The 23,480-nt window shown below is 43.2% G+C and overlaps 1 protein-coding gene across 4 annotated transcripts in view; it reads left to right on the forward strand.

The window, feature by feature from the left end:
* Entpd5 (ectonucleoside triphosphate diphosphohydrolase 5 (inactive)) overlaps window positions 1–23,480 on the forward strand; it is a 38,875-nt gene that overhangs the window by 9,596 nt on the left and 5,799 nt on the right. For 2 of the 4 annotated variants that reach the window (XR_012907694.1, XM_075947877.1), the window contains exons 3-15: window positions 4,194–4,266; window positions 8,171–8,453; window positions 9,422–9,501; window positions 10,919–11,062; window positions 13,501–13,576; window positions 13,796–13,831; window positions 14,509–14,597; window positions 14,833–14,912; window positions 15,615–15,676; window positions 16,485–16,586; window positions 18,203–18,343; window positions 20,076–20,132; window positions 21,709–21,824. Coding sequence is in view for 2 of the 4 variants with exons in the window: in XM_075947877.1 (XP_075803992.1) it covers window positions 8,237–8,453; window positions 9,422–9,501; window positions 10,919–11,062; window positions 13,501–13,576; window positions 13,796–13,831; window positions 14,509–14,597; window positions 14,833–14,912; window positions 15,615–15,676; window positions 16,485–16,586; window positions 18,203–18,343; window positions 20,076–20,132; window positions 21,709–21,824 (1,200 nt within the window). In the remaining 2 variants the exon portion in view is untranslated. The remainder of the gene's footprint in view (window positions 1–4,193; window positions 4,267–8,170; window positions 8,454–9,421; window positions 9,502–10,918; window positions 11,063–13,500; window positions 13,577–13,795; window positions 13,832–14,508; window positions 14,598–14,832; window positions 14,913–15,614; window positions 15,677–16,484; window positions 16,587–18,202; window positions 18,344–20,075; window positions 20,133–21,708; window positions 21,825–23,480) is intronic. The other 2 variants (XR_012907693.1, XM_075947876.1) reach the window with 1 other exon arrangement.

The raw sequence follows: 23,480 nt of genomic DNA on the forward strand, positions 1-23,480 counted from the left end.
TTTTCAAAGCTGAGCTGGTGGTCAGTAGTACCACTTTCTACCAGTACCTCTTGAATACCTTAGCAGTCTATTGCTCTGTGGTTAGAGACATTTTAATGTATGTAGTGTAAATTCCTTTTATGTTTGTGTTTTTACTCTGAGTATTTAGTTTTAGTAGGTTGTTCAATTACTTACTGGTAGAAATTGTGGCTTATTTTCCTCTTTCTCTTTCAGGAATGTATCTCATCTTTATTTCAAATTTTAATTAGATTTTGCTTATAGAAATGATCAGAATATTGTGTGAAGTGTAATTTTTATTTTTTTAAAGATTTATTTATTTATTTATTATGTATACAACATTGTGCCTCCATGTATGCCTGCACCACAGAAGAGGGTGCCAGATATCATTACAGATGGTTGTGAGCCACCATGTGGTTGCTGGGAATTGAACTCAGGACCTCTGGAAGAGCAGCCAGTGCTCTTAACCACTGAGCCATCTCTCCAGCCCCTGAAGTGTAATTTTTAAAATTTAATTCTTTTACTTATATTAACAAATAGATTTAAGGTTTTTTAAAAAACAGTATTAAATTTTTACTAATTTTCTCCTATCACTTTTTTTTTTTTGAGACAGACTCTCACCACCTAAATCTGGGACTCGTTAGTTAGATGGCCGGATCGGGTGCCCCCTTCCCCACTGCATTTCGGGTGTATTCGTGGGTGTCTAAGGCCCTACATTTGACTTTGAAAACCTAAAAGGTGTTATGTATGCCCATCGTCTTCAGATATCAAGGTCCCAGATGAGTCATGCTCACTGCTGAACTCTTCCACACTCACCTTTGAGACCTACCTTCCTTTGCTTGATGTGGCTTTGGCCATTTCTAGTCCTGTAGTTAAGTTCACTGTTCAAAACTGTTATCCGAGTTACATTTTAAACTTGCCCTATGCTTAATGTTTAACCTTGTTAAAGACAGCTTTGCTGTGGGCACAGATGAATTGGCAGTAGGCTGGTTTACATGGCACTGTTTTCAGGACTTCAGATGGACTTCTCTAGTCTCTTATCCTGTTGAAATTCTCAATTGTTGCTAAATGCTGCCATTTTATCCAAGCTGATCTATACTGCTGTTTGCTTAGGGAGGGAGTGGAAAGACCTAAATAATTACCTCAGGGTGTTACCTGGAACCATACAAGATAAATAAGCCTAGTGCTTTAAAACCCTGAGTTAGGGCCTCCAGAACTGTCCTTCCTGACATTTGGCCTCTCCTCTGGAACACCTGTATTTTCTAGGCATACTTGAGATTCTCAGAAATTCTCTTCAGTTAATGCCTTCCTCTGACCCAGGATCTACCTCGGCCCCATTCATCACCTACCCCTCCCCCCCTCCTAAGCAGCTAGCGCCCTGAACACATTTCTCCCAGAGTACTTATCCCAACACATTGTAGCCATTAGTTTACCCATCTGATTTTTTTTTAAGTAAGCGTCTAGACTCTAGCCTGATGCTGATATGTTAGACACTTAGTTGGAAAACCACTGCCCGGCTTTCTAGAGACCACCCCAGGAACGGAAATTATCATTAACTTGTCCACTGATTATCTAATGTACAAACAACTCAAGGGCTGGAGAGATGGCTTAATTCAGAGGCTAAGAGCACTTGTTGCTCTTGTAGAGAACCCAGGTTTGGATCCTAGCACCCATTTGGTAGCTCATGACTATCTGGAACTCCAGTTTCAGGGCTAAACAACGCCACCTTCTGGTCTTTCTGGGCACTCACAAACACAGTGCACACCCAGCAAGGCCATGTAAGTAAAAAAATAAAATTCAAGGATTTATTTTCTTTTTAGAGACAAAATCTCATTACTTAGCTCATGGTGGCCTTGAACTCTTTCTTCTTTCTTTCTTTCTTTCTTTCTTTCTTTCTTTCTTTCTTTCTTTCTTTCTTTCTTTCTTTTTGTTTTGTTTTTCAAGACAGGGTTTCTCTGTATTCCTTTGGGCCTGTCCTGGAACTAGCTCTTGTAGACCAGGCCTTTGCCTCCCTAGTGCTGGGATTAAAGGCCACTGCTGCCCAGCTGGCCTTGAACTCTTTTATCCCCAGGTGATTTCAGACTTGTAATGTTCATATCTCAACTCTCAGGTGCTTGGGTTACAGCCCTGTGCTACCAAACCCCACTAAAATTCACTTTTTTGTTTTGTTTTGTTTTGTTTTTGTGTTTCAAGACAGGGTTTCTCTGTATAACAGCCCTAGTTGTCCTGGAACTAGCTCTGTAGACCAGGCTGGCCTTGAGCTACCTGCTTCTGCCTCCCATGTGCCCGGATTAAAGGCCTGTGGCACTACCGCCCAGCTAGAATTCAGTTCTTAAGAAACTTCTGCCCTGTCGGGAAATAGTAATTCACATTTTTAATCCCAGCATTCAAGAGGCAAAGACAGAGTAGATCTCTGAGTTTGAGACCAGCCTGGTCTACAAAGTGACTTCGAGGACCACCGGGGCTACACAGAGAAACTCTATCTCAAAACATCATCCACCCCACCCCACCAAAAAAAAAAAAAAGGAAACTCTGCCCTAGGAGCAATAATTCTGTTGGTTGGCATTTAGCAATTATAGAAGTAAATGCACACAAAAGGTGGAGAAGGGAAGAATGGAAGATGAATGATAAAAGATAAAAGAGAATGAGTTGGCAAAAATCTACACAGTTGCAAACTAGCACAGGGTGACTCATGTGTGAAGCAAGGCTTGTTTCAGATGGGGTGGACAAGGAGCAAAGAGCAAAGGCAATCCACAGTGAGCGCAAGCACTCCTAGCAAACAGGCAGACAGGATCTGGTGAGTACCTCATGGGGCCCGGAGCCTCCTGCATGGTGGTCTCCCATAGTCTAGAGGGCATGGAATATGAGGAAGAAGCAAACTGAAGCTCCGGGGAGGCTGGCAGGAGGGCCAGTGTTTACTCTGGTTATAAAGGAACAGTGATAAGCTCAGGAGATGAAGGAAGCAGGATCTGAGTTAGAGGCCAGCCTGAGCCACACAGAGAGACATCAGAAACAAACAAGCCAAAAACTACTTTTGAAAAGACAGTAACAGGAGATGGGCACACATTACCTGTACCAAAGACGTAGAGCAGTTGAAGGGGCTGTGTTGGGGAGAAGAGAATGAGCAAGAGATTACTGGAGAAAGAGTGGATTTAGAATATTGTATTCTTCCCAGTCTTTAAAAAGGAAACAACTGTCTAAATTAATTTGAGTAGCATAAAACTTAACTCATTTGGACAAAATGAAACCTCTGTGTAATCTACACATTTGGAAAAACAGTCTGTTCTTGGCAGCTTGGGATCAAGTTCTCCGGTGTGGGGAGATTAATTCTTTGGAAAGAAGTCAAGTTCCTATGCTGTGCCGAATGGTCCAGACCTATGTCTGAGCTATTAGGTCTGCTTTGATCCCTTCAGGGTGTTTATCCAGCACCTACGGTGTATTATCACTGTTCTAGCCATAAATACATCAGAAGCAAAACTCAGAAATCCCTGTAGGTGGAGGAACGTGGAGGATAGAAGTGGAGAAAGGAGGAACATGGAAATAGAGGAGACTGGGAGTTGGGAGGAGAAAGTCACCGTGAAGAAAAGTAGAGAAGGAGCATGGAGCCAGCTGAGCTGCAATTTTCAAAAAGGAAGGCAGGGAGGATTTCACTGAGAAAATGGCATGTGAGTAAAGCCTGTGAAAAAGTGAGCAAGTCATGCAAGCAGGTCTTGTGAGATGCAGCGCCTCGGTCAACTCCACAGCGAAAGCTCTTCTAATACCATGTCAAGGTGCTGAGGGCAAAGGAATCTCGTGTGGTCTTGCTTTCTTGTAAACCCTTTGTTAGACCTTCTCCTCACACAACTATGACTCTGCAGTTTCTAGCTCCATGAAAACAGATACTTAGTGTGTGTTTCCTCCCTTTTTAATCTCTTCTGGAAGAAAACAGGTGTCTGCTCAATGAATGTTTGCTGGAGAAGTTTATGGAAACTACAGTAATGCAGAAAATCTGAGTGACCCCAGAAGGAGTTTAGTGACAGATTGAGAAAGCCGATGAACAAGTCTAAAGCAACTGGGCATGGTGATACATTCTGCTGAGAGGCAGAAGCAGGCTGATCTCTATGAATTCAAGCCCAGTCAAGACTACATTTAAAAAAAAAAACAAAAAACTTTGTCTCAAGTTATCTAAATATCTAAAATAGTATTTCTGCTTTCAGCTATTTTAAGTTGACCTTCATGAGCTGCCCACTTGCTGTAAAAGAAGAACCAGCAACGGCAGTGCTTTAAGAAGTGAGTACAAGTCGGCCGGGTGGTGGTAGTACATGCCTTTAATCCCAGCACTCAGGAGGCAGAGGCAGGCGGATCTCTGTGAGTTCGAGGCCAGCCTGGTCTACAAGAGCTAGTTCCAGGACAGGCTCCAAAGCTGCAGAGAAACCCTGTCTCAGAAAACCAAAAAAAAAAAAAAGAAGAAGAAGAAGAAGAAGTAAGTAAGTACTACTCACTTCAAGAAGTCTGGCCAGGCTTCTGCCCTGTCTGTGATTGCTTTCCTGGAATGGAGTTTCCTTTGTTTGGGATTCTGAAAGATTAGCAATTCTCATTGTTTATTTCCCACTAAATAACAGCTTTCATTCTTAGCCATAGGATAGAAGTTGAGCCTTGATCCTCAAGTAGCTTTTCAACCTGCCATCGCCGTGCGTTCTATGTAATGTCCACCTAGGAAAGAATAAATGTTTAAAACAACCACATAGAATTGATTCCGTTGTTCCACTGAAGGCTACTACTGAAGGTTTGGGTCTTTTTTTTTTAACGAGATTTATTTTATTCTAATTGTGTGTGTTGATGAGTGCTTGCATAAGAGTATCAGATCCCCAGGATCGGGAATGATAGGCAGTTGCGAATGACCCTGTGTGGGTGCTGGGAACCCAACTCAGGGCCTCTGTAAGAGCAGTACATACTCTTAACTTCTGAGCCATCTCTCTAGCCCTGCTACTGAAGGTTTCACCACAGATTTCAGGAACATTCATTCACACTTCCTTTAATGGCTTTGATGCATTATGATGAAAAAAAGCCTCTTGTACATTTTGAGAAGTCAGTAATAATAGTAACTGATAATAATATTACAATAATAACAAATCTATTGTTTCTTCGCATTTCCCACAACATATTAAATAATCAATCTTTAAACAATATCATGTAACTTAAACACAGAAAACCATAGAGAAGAAACAGAACCCTTGTTCTCACCCCCCTTTCACAGAGGAGGCAGTGAAGCCTTAGAGGCTAAGGGACTCCTCAGGATTGTGTAGCTCCCCAGGAGATACAAGCACTGGACTGAATCCCAGGACTCAGACTTGACAGTTGTGTTCTCTTTGTTGTGTTCCTTGCTTTTATGCTAGGTTTCCAGCATCATTTGAACAAATTCAAAACAAATAGTTAGCTAACACATGCTGGTTTTGTCTCTTCTGAAGGCACATTTAAAAATACAGTTGCGGGGGCTGGAGAGATAGTTCAGCACGTTAAGAGCACTGGCTGCTCTTCCAGAGGTCCTGAGTTCAATTCCCACATGGTGGCTCACAATCATCTGTAATGAGATCTGGCGCCTTCTTCTGGCCTGCAAGCATACATAGAGGCAGAGTGTTATATACATAATAAAATAAATTTTTTTAAAAAAAGAACGAAAAATACAGTTGCTAGGGCCAGGTGTGGTGGTGCAAAACCTTTGATCTCAGTACTTGGGAGGCAGAGGCATGTGGGTCTCTCTGTAGGTTTTTGGACAGCCTGCTCTACATAGTTCCAGGACAGCTGGGGCTACATAGACCCTGGTACAACACATGAACACATAGACATTTGCCATAAGGGGGTGTTTGAAATCAGAGACAATGAAAGGTGGATAAAACATCTGATTTCTGGTCAGGATTTCACCACCGACTTGTTTTCTGACTTCCAGCAAGACATGGAATGTCTCTGCCATAATTTGTCCGTTCACAGGCTGCTCAGCAGTTAAGAGCACAGGCTACTCTTGCAGAGGACCCAGGCTCAATGTTCAGTACCCACATGGCTGGGGACAAGTGTTATGTAACTCCAGTTCCAGGATATTTGACTCCCATTCAGGCCTCCCTAGCCACGGAGCAAAAACATGATACACGGACCTTGTATACAGACAAAAGAGATCGATATGTGAGAAATTTACCCATTCATTGTAAGTTCTCGTGACAGTCACATGATCTGAAACGTAAAGTGTGGTGGTCTTGTTAGGAGTTTGGACTTAAGTTGATTTATTTCCTTAAAATGTTGTGCATGAAGCCGCTGCCAATATTGACCACAGGTACAGTTTGGTAGCCTACTTCTGGAAGTCCATAAACACAAGGAGAGATGTTTTATAACTTGGTTGTTGGTGAGACTTAAATCCAGTGTGTAAATAGCTAAGGAAGACCTTGAATTTTTTTTTTCTGAGACAACTTCTCACCAAGTAGCACTGGCTGGCCTGGAGCTCACTGTATAGACCAGGCTAGCCTCGAGCTCACAGCAATACGCCTTTCTCAGCCTCCCTGACTTCAGTTTTGACCAACCTCCCGTTTTTAAAGGCACTACTTATCTGAGAATGACCTTGAACTCCTAACCTTCCTACTTCCAGCTCCTGAATTTGCTAAGATTACAGGAAGGCACTGACACCTGGTTTAACCCTAACCTAGTGCTTCCTGCATGCTGTGCAAGTTCTTCGCCCAACCCAGCCACCCTTCAGTCCTGAGTTTATACCGTCTTTACAACTTTAATTTAGAAGTTCAGCATTTTTTTCTTCAGCACTAACATTAAGTATAGGGCCTCTTAGTAGGAAAACACTCTACTCAGTTATATCCCCAGCAATCCCACACCACTGCTGTGACCTTGTTTTGAGACAGGGTCTCATATATCCTAGGCTGGCCTCAAACTAGAGTATAGGTGACTTAGCTAGGGTTTCTGTTGCAGTGAAGAAGCACCATGACCACAGCAACTCTTTTAATTGAGGATGCTAACAGTTTCAGAGGTCCAGTCCATTATCATCCTGGTGGGACATGGCAGCATGCAGGCAGACACGGTGCTGGAGAAGATGAGAGTTCTACATCTTGATCCTAAGTCAGCAGGAACCAAACTGTGTCACTGTGGGTAGCTCGAGCATAGGAAACCTCAAAGCCCAAGTCCACAATTCCTCCAAAAAGATTACACCTATTCCAACAAGACCACACCTCTGAATAGTGCCACTCCCTACAGACAAGCATTCAAGTATGTGAGTCTATGGGGGCCATGCCTGTTTAAACTACCGCAGTAGGCAAGGATGATTTGAAATTCTGACCCTTTGCCTCTACTTTCCTGAGCGCTGAGATAACAAACTTTTACTTCCATGCTTGGTTCATGTGGTGCTGAGTATCAAATTCGGGGATTTATGCATGCTGGTCAAGCATTCTAATTGACCTACATCCCCCTTTAAAATGTTCCATTTTGAAATAACTTTCTTAAGTTGAATAGGCTGACCTTAAACTTACTTTGCAGCCCAGGTAGGTCTCAAACTTGTGATCCTTCCAACCTTAGCCTCATGAATAGCTGGGATTACAGGTCTATATCATCAGGCCCAGTTGAAAGAAACTTCTTTTTTAAAGGTTTATTTATATATCATGTATGCCTGCATCCCAGAAGAGGGCACCAGATTTCATGATAGATGGCTGTGAGCCACCATGTGGTTGCTAGGAATTGATCTCAGGACCTCTGGACAAGCAGGCAGTGCAGTGCTCTTAATCTCTGAGTCCTCTCTCCAGCCCCCAAAGAGCTTCTTCAGTGCCAGTCAAAACTAAGAGGAGGAAGGCATGCTAGTGTATGATATAAAGGCAAATTTGTCAAAATGGAAAGAAGAAAATTAAGTCGACCCATAGAAGCAGGGAAGAAGACAGCCTTTGAGTATGTGAAAACCACCCTACAATTCAAGACAAAGTGTGGGAAAGTATATTTTAAATCCCGGTTTCCTCTTGGAACCAGATACTCTTTGGTAGAAAGGCCTAAGAGCCTGAGTTGCCCTGGTTTAGCTTGTTGTACTGGTTATGAGAAATAGAGAAGGAACACCTTGGAGATCTGTAGGATTTCCATAATGAGTTATTTATTTACTTATTAAAATAGGTTAACCATAAAAGCCAATTGACTAACCTGTGTCTCTTTGTTCCCTAAGCCCCTACAGGAGTGTGAACAGCCTTGCTTCAGCAACAAAGCCTCAGGTCCACATCTTGGGAAGAATATGGCCACTTCTTGGGACGCTGTCTTTTTCATGCTGATGATAGCCTGTGTTGGCAGCACTGTCTTCTACAGAGAACAGCAGACTTGGTTCGAGGGTGTCTTCTTGTCTTCCATGTGCCCCATTAATGTCAGTGCCAGCACCTTTTATGGAATTATGTTTGATGCAGGCAGCACTGGAACTCGAATTCATGTTTACACTTTTGTGCAGAAAACAGCAGGTGAGTGCAGCTGGGACCCTCTGCAGTCTGCATGTATCTATGCCTTAGCATCTTCTTCCAGAAACAGATGTGCTGGGTGTGGTGTGGATTAGAGAACCTTCCAGCCGTTGGATATCAATCCTCAGAGATATTATTGAACACATAGTTTAATGTGGAATCAAGAGAGACTTGTGGGATAGATTAGGGGCGTAGCTCAGCTAGGGGAGCATTTGCCTAACTTTCATGAAGTCCTGAGTTTGATCCACAAGAGCACATAAGCTGTGCATGCTAGTGCATGGAGGGGAAAGCAGGAGAATAGGGTCATCCTCGGCCACACAACAGGCATTGTCTCATAGGTAGGTAGGTAGGTAGGTAGATAGATAGATAGATAGATAGATAGATAGATAGATAGATAGATAGTTTTGACCAAGTATAGCTGTAACTCATCCATCTTCTCTAAAGGTTAATACCCCAGAGGTCCAGAATATTGAGAACGTTGGCAGTGATTCTGGGGGAAAGTGTCCCAGTAAGTTTTCCCTGCCGTCCTTGGAAAGGGAACTGAGGGGACCTTGAAGAGTAACTTTCTCCTCTGAAATGTCAGTTTTCTTTTCTTGGGTTATCTAAAGAGCCCAGGAACTCAGGCGGGAGGACCACAATTCAAGGCCAGCTGAGGTTGGGTAGGGAGCTCAAGGCCAGCCTGGGTTACATAGTGAAACTGTCTCCAAAGTCTATTAACAGTTTGAAAAAGAAAGAGAGAGTTGGGGGAAGGAATAAGAGCTGGAGTTTCACCAGAGAGAGAGCAGAGGAACCGTCAGGGTTGCATAACACCCTGTGGTCCCCTTCCTAACAGTTTTGCAAAGCATTCCTCACCACAGCTCAGCTGGAGACTTGTAATTTACTAAATCATACAGCAATGTCTAGAGATTAGCATTTGAAGTAGTCTAACATCTGGTAACCTCTACCCCCTCTCTGTTTCATGGACAAAATAGGACAGCTTCCCTTTCTGGAAGGTGAGATTTTTGAGTCTGTGAAGCCAGGACTCTCTGCTTTTGCAGATCAACCCAAGCAGGTGAGTGGTATGATCGATTCTTTTGTTTCCATGTTGTATATGCTAAGGAGAAAGCCCAGAGTGAGTGCTCTGTGGTTGAGCTCTGTCCAAGAAACCTTTTACTTTGTATTTGGGTCAGCATCTCACTAAGTTAACACAGCTGACCTTGAACACACTCAGTGGCATTAGAAGGCCTTAAAATTGTGCCCATATTATTTCAGTCTCTTGATAGCTCTACAACACCCCTGTCATTAAACTCACGTTGTAAATCTCCTGCTGTTCAGTAATAATAGTGAGGGCATGTGAGACCATTTTTCCTTCTTAGTGAGGTTCTGAACTGGATACCCCAGACTCACAAGGAGTAGAAAGAAGGCTAGAAATAGATTTGGGGAGTGGGACAGGTGCCTCAGTGATTAGAAGTACTTGCTGTGCAAATGTGAGGAGCTGAGCTCAGACCCCAGCGCCCATGGAAAAAGTTGACATGTCATTGCTTGACTGCCTGTCACCACAGCACTGTGGGGATCAGAGACAGGAGGATTGATGGGTCTTGCTAGCTAGCTGCCAACCTGGCCAGGTGTGGTGGCTTATACCTGTAATCCCCAGCATTTGGTAGTCTGAGGCAGGAAGATTACCAAGAGTTTGAGGCCAATTTAGGCTATATAGTGAAATGTATTTGTTTTGTTTTGACAGCCTGGGCTACAGAGAGACCTTGTCTTAAACAAATAAATAAAACAGTGTGAGCTTAAAGAACTGAAATGTGTTTTCTAGTTGAGCAGGTAATTGGCAAATGTGCTAAGGGTCTGAACTAGTGAAAGCAGCTTCATTAGCAGAAGAGGATTTGACATTTAGAAAGGAAGATTGTATTATGTTTGCTAAGAGGAGGAGTGTGCTGGCTCATACCTGTCTACTCAGCCAGCATGTGGGAGACTGAAGCAGGAGGAGTAAAGAAGTTTTGTCTCAATGGGTAGCTTGTTATCAGAGTAAATTTTCACTTAATAAAACAGAGGGTTGGGGCTGGAGAGATGGCTCAGAGGTTAAGGATGCTGACTGTTCTTCCAGAGGTCCTGAGTTCAATTCCCAGCAACCACATGGTGGCTCACAACCATCTACAATGAGATCCGGTGCCCTCTTCTAGCCTGCAGCCTTACATGGAGGCAGCACACTGTATTGTATACATAATAAATAAAATCTTTTAAAAATAAGTAAATAAATAAATAAATAAAACAGAGGGTTTTTATTTTTTCATTTTATTTTGTGTACGGGTGTTTTTCCTATCTTCACCATTGCCTGTGGTGGACAGAAGAGGGCATCAGACACTTCCAGGACTGGAGTTACAGACAGTCATTAGCTGCCATGTGGGTGCTGGGAATCAAACCTGGGTTCTTATAAGAAAATTAATGCTTTTAAGCACCAATACTAATGCCATTCTCTTTTAAAGGGCGCTGAGACTGTTCAAGAACTCTTGGATTTGGCCAAAGACTCAATCCCGAAAAGTCACTGGAAAAGGACCCCAGTGGTTCTGAAAGCAACAGCTGGACTGCGTTTACTGCCAGAACAGAAAGCCCAAGCTCTGCTCTGGGAGGTGATCTTTGAATCTGAATCTTGGATAATGCTGGGTTTTGTTTCTGTTTTTTCCTTTTAAGAAGTACTTGAGAGTGACTGCTGCTTTTAGTATCCCATCATTGCTCAGTTATTGTGGTGACTGGGTAGTCAGCTGGTCATTACATTTTAAATTACCACCCTTCAACTTGAAGAGGTTTTCCTTAAAAAGTTCAAAGTACTCCTTCCATGATATTTTTATTGCATTTATTTTTTTGTTTATTTTGAATGTGTTTGTGTGTGTGTGAACTCAGCATGTGCCAGGGTGCAGCATGGAGGTCAGAGGTCAACGTAGAGTTCAGTCACAGTTCCACCCAGATAATCAGGCTTGGTGACGAGTGCCCTTACCCACTCAGCCAGCTCACCTGCCCTCCAAGAAATCATTTATTTGAATTTTCCAAAGGTATAATATAGAAATTGTTTTAAATAAACTCTACTGAAGAAAAATTACATATAATGAAATCTGTCTACTTATCAGGGTCTGAGCATTGGATCCCCAGCACATCCATAAAAATACCAGGCATGTTGGCACACATCCAAGATCTCAGTACTGCAGAAATGAAGACAGGGGATCCCTGGGACTTGTTGGCCAACCAGCATAACCTAACCACCCAGGCCCCAGTGAGAAATCCTGTCTCATAAATGAAGGTGACGACCTTGAGAAAGAAAGCTCAAAATTGACCTCTGCCCTGCATACATCTGTGCACACAAATGTGTACACACACTGCAAATATGCACACACAAATTAAAATGTAAATGTACATTTAAAGCACTCAGATAAAGGTGTTTTGACAAATATAGAGGTCTTGTACCCTTTTTCAGTCTGTTTTCACTACTCTTGAAACCAGGCAACCACAGATTTGCATTCTCTCACTGTAGGTAAGTTTTGTTTCTTCTTATGTTTCATAAAATGAAACATTATACAGTTTATAGTCTCTGGCTTTGTAAGTCTGTTTTTTTTTCTCTCAGCATAAAATGTTGGGAATATTTTTAAAATATTGTTATTCAAATAAAAATTTAAATGCAATTTTATTAAACTTTATATTATATTGTATGTATTTATATAATAAAGATATTACAAGAAATATTAAACATTATATTTCATGTTGTAAAGAACATTTATATAGGCAGAATCTCATTATAATAAAAATAATCACAGCAGAGTGAGATTCAGCCCTCCAAAGTGCCTCCACCTGAATTGTGTTCTTGTCCTAGTTTTAAGGGGAGTCGTTAACAAGGGCTTCCTGGGAGCAGGTTTCCTGACTCTCAGCCCATAGGGTTTAAGTTCTTGTCCAAGCATGTCTGTGGAAATTCAAATCCCAATTTTTATTGAAAAGTTTTTTCTTTTTTTTAAATTATTTTTTTTAATTTATTTATTATGTATATAGTGTTCTGGGCACCAGATCTCGTTATAGATGGGTGTGAGCCATCATGTGGTTGCTGGGAATTGAACTCAGGACCTCCAGAACAGCAGTCAGTTCTCTTAACCTCTGAGCCATCTCTCCATCCTGAAAAGTTTTTTCTTTAGATTTACTTTTTATTTTATAAGTATTTTGCTTGCATGCATTTCTGTGTACCAAACGCATGCCTGGTTCCTATGGAGGTGAGAAGAGGGGGTTAGATCCCTTGAAACTGAAGTAATAGATGGTGTGAACCACTATGTGAGTGATGGAATGGAACCTGGTCTCTGCGAGAGCAACAAGTGCTCTTAACCTCCAGACGTGCTGTGCCGTGCACAGGCCCACATGAATGCACACATATGTGCACACTCACACACAAAAATCCATAAATGTTCTTAAAACATTTTAAGGTCATAATGCATGTATCGGTGGCCTATACTTGTGAAGAATCAGGAACATTTGTGTAAGGCCTTCGTTCACACCTCTTCAGTAAGACTCCATGAGGCTAGGTGTGAGGACTCCCTAAGTCTCTATAGGCCCTAGCTATGCACCAAAATCCAGCAGAGGCAGAGTGCCTCAGCTCCTTCTAGGCTTGTCAGCGTTCACCGCTTGACCAGGTGGAGTTAGTCAGGGTGCTAACAAAAATTACAGGCTCTTGATTCAGATGGAAGGGTTAAATATATGTTCTTCCCTAGGTCCAATTGATAATAAATTTAGATGGGTTTCTTTTTTGTTTGTTTTTGTTTTAAAGTCAGGGTTTCTCTGTAGCTTTGTAACCACTGCCCAGCTAGATGGTTTCTTAAGAAATCCATGCCATGTGCTTATTTTTTTTTCAAGAAAATTACATCCTTGCCTAGTTCCTCCTCTGGCTTCCCGGGGGAAAGGAGTAAGTGCTGCTGTCGTTTTATCTTGGGAAAGAACGAGAGAGAGCTGTTTTCTAAGACGCAGAGAACTCAGCCAATGGGATCACTGTTGATGATTACTGCTTCATGGAACCTAGGTTTTTTGCACTTTTCCTTAGGTAGAGGAGATCTTCAAGAAGTCACCTTTCCTGGTCCCAGATGACAGCGTTAGCATCATGGATGGGTCTGATGAAGGTGGGACAGATGCTGAAATTCATACTGTGGGGAAAGCGGGTGGAGTCAATGGAAGATCCCGTTAAAGGGACTGGGAATAAGGATCCAGCAGGAAAGAAAGAGGAGCTAAGTAAATAGGGAGGGATAGGGCAAGGAGACAATCTCTAGACATGAAAATTAGAAATAGAACAGAGAGGAAAATGCTCCAGAATGTAACCTTTTGTTTTTCTCTCCTTTTAGGCATATTAGCTTGGGTTACTGTGAACTTTCTAACAGGTAAATTAAATACATCTTGAAATTTATCTTTTAGCTTTAACTGGCTTTTACAGTTTTTGTTTATTATTTTTACCAGGAGGGCAAAGTCTACTTCTTTCTTCCTACACTGTTCTTTCTTTGTTTTGGGGTTTTGTTTTTTGTTTTGTATTTGTTATTGTTTGTTTTTTTTAGACAGGGTTTCTCTGTAGCTCTTGTAGACCAGGCTGGCCTTGAACTCACAGAGATCTGCCTGCCTCTGCCTCACTAGTGCTGGGATTAAAGGTTTGTGCCACCACCCAGCTGTACTTTCTTTAAAAGAAGGGGCTGGACTGGAGAAATGGCTTAGGAGTTAAAAGCACTTACTGTTCTTTCCATAGACCCTTGGGTACCTATAATTTCAGCTCCAGGCCTCTAATTTCTGGACAGCCACACTCATGTGTATATAACTACAACATACATAATTAAATTGAAAAAACCATCTTTTTTAAAAAAGAAGAGGCTAGGGAGATAAGCTAGTTTTATAATCTGCTTTCAAGGCCTCAGCTTCAGCCAACCCTCTGAGTTTACATTAGCCTGCAGCCTCTGGGCTCAGAGAGCAGTCAATCGTGACAAATACCTTTGGTGCACAAGAGCAGAGGAGAACCTCCAGACAGAGTATCTGGATGGCCTGGGTACTCATACCTTGCTCTCATTAACAGGTCAACTGCATGGCCATGGCCAGGATACTGTGGGGACCCTTGACCTGGGGGGTGCCTCCACCCAAATCACGTTTCTACCCCAGTTTGCGGTGAGTCTCTTTATTAAGGCCCTGTTGGCAACACACCTAAACAGTAGCATGGCGCTCAGAAAGCGGCACCCTGTTTGGAGACGTCAGCTCTACCGTGAATAGGCCAGGTGGTCAGTGACTGAAGAAAGTGAACCTTCCCCATCTCTGATTTTGGGGGAGAGGGTTGTGGATAGTGGTACTAAAATCCTAATATAATTGCAGATGCTGAAGTCTTTTTGCTTTTTCTGATTTGCAGAAAACCCTGGAACAAACGCCTAGGGGCTACCTCACTTCCTTTGAGATGTTTAACAGCACTTTTAAGCTCTATACACATAGGTGAGGAGGGGGTAGGGAAGAATAATAGTTTATATTGTGTTACTTTTCATAACTTTTTGTTACTGTATCTTTTTTTTTTTTTTGGTTTTTCGAGGCAGGGTTTCTCTGTGGTTTTGGAGCCTGCCCTGGAACTAGCTCTTGTAGACCAGGCTGGTCTCGAACTCACAGAGATCCGCCTGCCTCTTGTTACTGTATCTTATCAGTCTCTGAAAGTCTCTGCCAATCTCCTCCCTGTCTACTGAAACCTAAGTCATATGCCAAACCTGAGAAACGTAGGAGGCATCCTCATTTTTGGCCTCAAAAGTATGTGATGTAAGAGTCAGTTTTTCTTTAGATGGGAGAAGGCCCAGAACTCAGCCAGAGCTCCATACCAACTCCTGTGATCTGGGCTCCAATGTTGAGAGAGCAGTCTGGAATTGATAAGAGCTAAACCAATGAGAACTTTTTCTGGGGCTGGTTCTCAGGCTGGACCACCAGGAATGATCTATTCTTCGGCATCACACCTGAGCCATTTACTGCATATCCTTGATCCGGATTCCAGAGTCTTCTTTTATTGGTCACGTGAATAATGTGGCACAGAGACATGGGGCAAAGTTTCCATGTTCCAAAGGGAGTCAGAGAATCACGTCACATTTGAAAAAGGCAGCAGAGGGCTGAAAACATCCAGGACAGCCTGAAATCGGCCAATCCTCTATTTTACAGTTACCTGGGATTTGGATTGAAAGCTGCAAGACTGGCAACGCTGGGAGCCCTGGAAACAGAAGGTTTGTCTGAGTACCAGTTCGTGGCGGGAGACAGTGGGAGTGGTGCCAATCGCAGCTCGCCTCTTCCCTTCCTTGGCATCCATTCTGTGGAGCAAAGGGTTGTGTTGCATAATAGACACAAAAACGGCTGGTGCTGTGATGTGTCCGCCACCTCGAGAGTGAGGGCTGCTCATACAGGGTAAGAGCCTGTGTCTGCAAGCCTGAAGCTCGACAGTGTGGAGTAGGAACTTGTACAAGCCTTTGTCAGGAAACAAGGTCTGTTGTGTTTGCCAAGTGGAATGACTGAGCAGTTTCCTTTCTGTCTTCATAGCTGGGCACAGGCAGAACTGGCTGCAGTCCCAGCTTTGTGATTGGGAACAAATCGTTGACCTTTCTGTGCCCTGGTCTTCACCTTAAACATGATTTTGGCATCTGATGCACTCCAGTGCCTTGCTCACAGTAAACTAGTACTGGGATGAGGAGCATGTACCACTTCAGTTTACCAAGTATCTTGAATATCTCAGCTACCAGTGGAGGAATGTTCCTCTATTAAAGAAAGAAACTTACATTACTATTTTCTTTATTTCTTTGGGATGTGATAAAAGTTATAAATCCTGCCAAATGTGCATATGCATGAAAATTTGCCTCTGATTTAGAGAGTTCACCACTACCACAGAGCCTGTGAAGAATCCATGTCACAGGATGCAGCCAAGGAACCAGTTTCATAAGATTGTGAGGCCCAGATCCCTTGATGATTCCTTGCAACCTGTGTGCTTCTTCTACATTCCCTCTCTCACACGCTTGCTTTCCTGTGTTGTGGTTCTTCCAGGAACTGATGGACATACATTTCGAAGTGCCTGTTTACCAAGATGGTTGGAAGCAGAGTGGATCTTTGGGGGTGTGAAATATCAGTATGGTGGCAACCAAGAAGGTGAGTGGTGTTTCTTCACTGGTTAAAATTCCCTTCATCGTTCATGGTCTGGGAGAGTCCTATAGGAACCTGTTCCAGAGCCTAGAGAGACTTACCATATTGGAAGCACTCACTGTTGATATGTTCAGGGGCCAGCAAGCAAGGCAGCAGGTGCTCTGCATCCTGTTCTGCCCCGTGGAGGAGTTGTAACCTGTCTGGTGCAGCAGTGTGAGTTCCTCTTTCAGATCCAGTGTATGCTTAACAACTTCAGTTACAGTAAAACTCAATTGAGATAAGAATCATTCATTTCAGATACTATAAAAGGCACAGATATTAAAGTAAAGGGGACATTGTGTTTTCCCAGAGAAAGAAACAAGCTTTCTGAATAATTGCTCACAAAGACCGTGAAACATAATGACGGCAGTAAGTACCACGGTGGCTGTGGCTGTTTTTGGTGATCACAGGTTAAGGGGAGGAGCTGCCGTGGACACGAACGGTGAGGTTGAGGAAGGTCATACATCTTTTTTAAGACTTCTAAAACTCAGCCACCTTTTTTGGTTTCTTCAGTTAATTTTATATTTTTGTCATTTTTAAGATTTATTATTTTGGCCGGGCGGTGGTGGCGCACGCCTTTAATCCCAGCACTTGGGAGGCAGAGGCAGATGAATCTCTGTGAGTTTGAGGCCAGCCTGGTCTACAAGAGCTAGTTCCAGGACAGCTAGGACTGTTACACAGGGAAACCCTATCTCAAAAAACCAAAATAAATAAATAAATAATTTATTTTTTATGTGTATGTATTTTATGTGTTTTGCTGGCATGTTTGTATGAGCACTGTGTGTGCGCCTAATACCCATGGAGGTCAGAAGAGGAAGTCAGGTCCACTGGGACTGGAGGTGCAGTTAGTTGTGAGCCTTCACATGGTTGCTGTGATCTGAACCCGGGTCCTCTATACGCGCAGGGAGTGGGGCTGGAGAGATGGCTCAGTGGTTAAGAACACTTGCTGCTCTTTCAGAGACCTGGGTTCAATTCCCAGCACCCTCATGATGACTCGTTGGATGCCACTTCTGGACTCTGAAGGCACCAGATAATACATGCACAGATATACATGCAGGCAAACACACATGTAAAATAATATTTTAAACGAGCAGCCAATGTTCTTCATTAAGTCATGTCTTCAGCCTCCAGCTATTATTTTGTTGTGGAGGAAATTCCTGGGTTAGCTTGTTCAGCAGGTGCAGCTGTTTCTGCTGCTGCTTCTTGTCTTCAGTTTTTCAGACTTAGAGAACCAGCCGTCCCTGCTCTCGTCTTCCTGGAGTGCCCTTTTCTCCCTGAATCTAATAATTAAGAGGGTCTAGTCAGTGCCTTTGTGCACAACTCCTATCTTGAATAACATGGACCCTACAATACCTTCACGCCACCCTCAGATTGTCCAGCTGTTTCCAGAGCTCCTCCCCGTCCTTGCTGTGAAGGTTTAAGCCTAAACCTCAGCCATAGCTATGCTGCGTCCACTGCTGCTGCTCACAGGCTAAGGTGCAGCCACCTTGAGTTCTTGTTCTTCTCTCATTGACCCATCAACTTGCCACAGAAGGTGACTCCCTACATCATTTTTCTCAAGTGATAAACTTTCGCCCTGACAGGGGAGATGGGCTTTGAGCCCTGCTATGCAGAAGTCCTGAGGGTAGTGAGAGGAAAACTTCATCAGCCGGAAGAGATTCGGGGAAGCTCCTTTTACGCTTTCTCCTACTACTATGATCGAGCTGCCGACACACACTTGATTGGTGAGTACCTGCCTGGTTCAGGCCATGAAGGAAGCGAATGGGACTGTGCTGGGGAAGGTCAAGGGCATTAAAGGCTGTGCTGATTGGAGAGATTTACCAACTTTTCCAGTAGTGTTATACTAGCCACTAGAATGGAAAGGTGAAGGCACTTGCGGTCTTTGGGAAGTGGGAAACGACCTAATGTTCATAAAGTCTGTCTGTTTGAGGCAGGGTTTTACTATGTAGCCCAGGCTGGGATTGAACTATGTAGCCCAGGCTGGCCTGGAATTAGTAGCCATCCCTCTTTCCCAGCCTTCTGAGTAACAGGGCTGCACAGATGTGCTTCCATGCCTGACTTTGTATCTGGAGTCTTTTTGCACTTTTTTTCAGTAATGGGGTTGAATCTAGAACCTCTGCACACGCTAGGCAAGTGTTCTACCACTAAATTATATCTCCAGTCCCCCTTTTGAACTTTTCATTTTGAGATAGATCTAAGTTGCCCAAGATGGCTTTGAGACGGATTATGTACCCTGTGTAGGCCTTGTAATTGTGATTCCCTGCCTCAGCCTCTTGAGTAGCTGTGCTACCAGGACAAGCTTGCTTTATATCTTTGTTACAAAACTGTATGTTAGCTGTTTTGTAATTATGACTAAATACTAAACGAGAGAGACGTTAGAGGGTTTCTTTTGGATCATGCTTTCAGAAGTTTCGGTCTATGATCAACTTCCTTGTTTCTGCCACAGTAAGGCAGAAAATAATGGTGGAAGGACTTAGAGGAGCAAAGTTGCTTTTACCCCATGGCCACCTGGAAGGAGGGAGAAGCAGAGGGCGGGGCCTAACTAGAGCCCTCAGCTACACCTTCCTCTTGACCCATGTGCCCCACCTAAGCCCCACCTCCAAAAGTTCCCATTACCTCCCAATTGTATTACCAGGTTATGAATACATCTATACCTTAATTGATGAAGGACAATCCCCATGGTTCAGTCACCTCTCAGTGATTGGGGACTCCACTGTCTGGAGACCAAGCCTTCAACACATGAGCCTATAGGAGACATTTCCTATCCAAATCATAACAAATTGAAATACAGTAAATGCACGTATTGCTTTCATGGTTTGCCAAACCTTGCCATGTATGTACCTGTGAAACCTCCCCACATGCAAGATATTATAGCCATCACCCCAATTTCCTGATCTTTTAGGGTTTTTTTCCTTTTCATAGAAGTTGTGCTTTTTTAGGTGTGAGTACACACATGATCTGTCATGACTCAAGAGAGATGATTTACTACCCTGCTCACTATAGTTTCTAATTCATATGTATGTGCCTGCATGACTTTCAAAGTACCATGTGTGTAGGTGTCTACAGAGGCCAGAGGGCATTGAATCCTGTGGGACTAGAATTTCAGGTGCTTAGGAGCCACCTGATGTGAGTTCTGGAATTGAACCTGAGCCCTCTGCAAGAGCAATAAGTTCTCATAACCACTGAGCCATCTCGCCAGCCCCTCCACCCCAACTAAACTTTTAAATGAACCTAGATTTTTATTGTGGTTAAATATATAATACAAAATGGGTAACATGCATTAATCATCAATAAACAAAATAGACAATGTGGATTTGTATTGTACAGATATCATGTTTATGTATCAGTCTTTTATGTTGGGAAGTGTATATTTCTAGTTTTTATTACTATATGTCACTGGGATAAATGTCCTTGTTTCCTTGACGTTTTGACACTAGCTATTCTGCTTCATTTTAGATTATGAAAAGGGCGGTGTTTTAAAAGTTGAAGATTTTGAAAGAAAAGCCAGGGAAGGTAAGTGTTAGGAAATTCTTGAAGTTGGGCTGTTAAGTGTGGCTGCCAGTGCAGGGCCTCCTGGGACTTCTGAGCCTTCCAGTCTGCTGGAAGATGCTTTAGGCGCTGTCAGAAGAATATGGGGATCTAAGACACTTCAGGGAAAGAAAAACAAACTGTTTTTCTGAGACAAAGTCTTACATAGCCCAGGATGGCCTCACATTTGTGGTGTAGCTGAGGATAAACTTGGATTCTGTTTTGGTTTCATTTGGTTTGGTTTTTTTTAATATTTATTTATTTACTTATTATGTATACAATATTCTGTTTGTGTGTATGCCTGCAGGCCAGAAGAGGGCACCAGACCTCATTTCAGATGGTTGTGAGCCACCATGTGGTTGCTGGGAATTGAACTCAGGACCTTTGGAAGAGCAGTCAGTGCTCTTAACCACTGAGCCATCTCTCCAGCCCTGGTTTTGTTTTTTAAGTCAGGGTTTCTCTGTAGCTTTGGAGCCTGTCCTGGAACTCGCTCTGTAGACCAGGCTGTCTTCAAACAAACAGTGATCCACCTGCCTCTGCATCCTGAGTGCTGGGATTAAAGGCATGCACTGCCACTGCACCCTGAATTTTGATCCACCTCTCAAGTACTAGGATTATAGGCATGAGTTGCTGTGACTGACTTATGTGATAACAGGGATGGAACCCAGGCTTGTGAGGGCTAGGCCGTCATTCTAACACCCAAGCTAGCTATATATACATGTAGCCTGGCCCGCTCACTCGCTCTCTCTCTTCATTTTAACAACACCTGAGTTAGCTATACACTCAGCCTGGCATATATTCATTCTCATTCTCTCTCTCTCTCTCTCTCTCTCTCTCTCTCTCTCTCTCTCTCTCTCTCTCTCTCTCTGTGTTAGAATAGGTTTATCAGCAGTAATAAAGAACTGAGCACCTTGAGAGCACAAATCTAAAATACAAATGATCTTTTCCTTTGGCCACAAGAGAGAGTTACATTATAGTTTCCTGTCCGCTGGGCCTCAGTTGAGTGACTACAGTATGTCATAGAAATTTGAAAAGCAGGTTGCTGAAAGTATAGTTCAGGTGTTGAGAACTTGCTTCGTATGTGCAAGGCCCTGGGTGTGATTTCCAGCAGAGCCTTGCCCCTGCTTACCCCACACCCATAACTGGTAAATAAGCTAAGATGCACATAAAATTTGTTTTTGGTTTTCCAAGACAGGGTTTCTCTGTGTGACAACCGTGTCTGTCCTGGAACTCATTCTGTAGACTCGGCTTGGCTTGAACTCACAAGATCCACCTGCCTCTGCCTCCTGAGTGCTGGGATTAAAGGCATGTACCACCACACCCAGAGAATAGATGATTTCATACTGGAAATGTGCAGGTTCTAAAGAAGCTGTAGTCTTGTAGAAGTAACCGGTACACAGATGTATACAGTACACAGTATACAGTAGACAGGCTAGTCTACAGGAAGCCCAGGTACCAACTAAATGGAGACATTTTTGCTTACTCAACCCTACCTACAGCTCGAGAAGACCCTATATCTCTTTGTTGCAAACTTGAATGCTGTTTTCTCTCTCACTTTCAGTGTGTGATAACTTGGAGAGCTTCACCTCAGGCAGTCCTTTCCTATGCATGGATCTCAGTTACATCACAGCTTTATTAAAAGATGGCTTTGGCTTTGCAGATGATACCCTCTTAAAGGTAAGAAAGAGCACTGGATCTTACAGTTGTCTGCTTGTTGCTTTGGGAAAGAACTTGTCTGGTGGTCAGAGCAGCAGGTGTTCTTGTTTGGGCTGAAGCCAGGGCACCCTGCTGGACACCACAAACACATGAAACACCTGGATGCAGTTATAGTCTCTGAGGCACGGTGTCCTGTGGACACAAGACAGAAAGACTTGAATATATTCAAGTCACATTGTTTATGAAACCAATTTAGAACTCAGTGAGAAGAAGCATTGAGAAAGAGATGGGGAAATAAATATCCAGAATACAGTACAAACCAGTTGGAAGGGCTGTGCTTCCTGAATCCCAGTTCCTCATCTTGACTTTGTGTGCCCTCACCTGCCACTGATTTATGGTTGTTAGAACTTAAGCTGAAGTTTGATCAAGAGAGCACAAGATAAAAAGCAGCTGGGGTCATCATCACACACACTTGTATTCAGAGGCTGTGAGGCAGATGAACCTTGCCTCATCCTGCACAATGATGTTAACACATATGGCTGACTTCAATGTCTCAAGCATATGTAGTGTATCCTGTATATTCTACGTCTGCTGGATACTGAGTCGAATCTCTTCTAACAGCTGTATGCAGCTTGAGGACAGAGATAACATTTTAACCATCTTTGTAAATATAATTTGCAATCAATAGTGGTATAGAAAGTAAGAAGATAAATGATATGAAATTCATAAGATAAATTTTAGAGGGGTTGGAGAGATGGCTTAGTGGTTAAGAGCACTTGCTGCTCTTGCAGAGGACCCAGGTTTGGTTCCAGGACCCACATGGTGGCTCACAACCACCTGTGACTACAATTCCAGGGGATCTGATGCTGCCTTCTGGTCTCGGTGGGTACTAGGTACACACATGGTACACATACATACTTGTAGCTGAAACACTGATACACATAAAATATACAACTTTTATTTGTTTGTTTGCTTTATTTTTGTTTTTCAAGACAGGGTTTCTCTGTGTAGCTTTGGAGCCTGTTCTGGAACTTGCTCTGTAGACCAGGCTGGCCTCAAATTCATATAGATCTGCCCGCCTCTGCCTCCCGAGTACTGGAATTAAAGGCGTGCGCCACCATCGCCCAGCCTGGCTACAGTTTTATTCTTTTTTTTTTGGTTTTTTCGAGACAGGGTTTCTCTGTGGCTTTGGAGCCTGTCCTGGAACTAGCTCTGTAGACCAGGCTGGTCTCAAACTCACAGAGATCCGCCTGCCTCTGCCTCCCGAGTGCTGGGATTAAAGGCGTGCGCCACCATCGCCCGGCTTATTCTTTTTATTTATGTATTTAGTTAGTTTTTTTGGGCAGAGGGTTTCTATGTGTAGCCCTAGCTGATCTAGACCTAGCTTTGTAGACCAGGCTGGCCTTGAACACACAAAAATTAACCTGCCTCTCCTTCCCGAATGCTGGGATTAAAGATATGTGCCACCACTGCCCAGCTACAATTTTTTTTTTTAATTTTTTTTAAAGATTTATTTTATATATATAGTATTCTGTCTGCATGTGTGCTTGCATGCCAGAAGAGGGCAGCATATCTCATTATAGACGGTTGTGAGCCGCCATGTGGGTGCTGGGAATTGAACTCAGGACCTCTGGAAGAGCAGCCAGTGCTCTTCACCACTGAGCCATTCTCCAGCCC

Source organism: Microtus pennsylvanicus, chromosome 14 (assembly GCF_037038515.1).
Source record: "Microtus pennsylvanicus isolate mMicPen1 chromosome 14, mMicPen1.hap1, whole genome shotgun sequence".
Lineage (NCBI taxonomy): Eukaryota > Metazoa > Chordata > Mammalia > Rodentia > Cricetidae > Microtus > Microtus pennsylvanicus.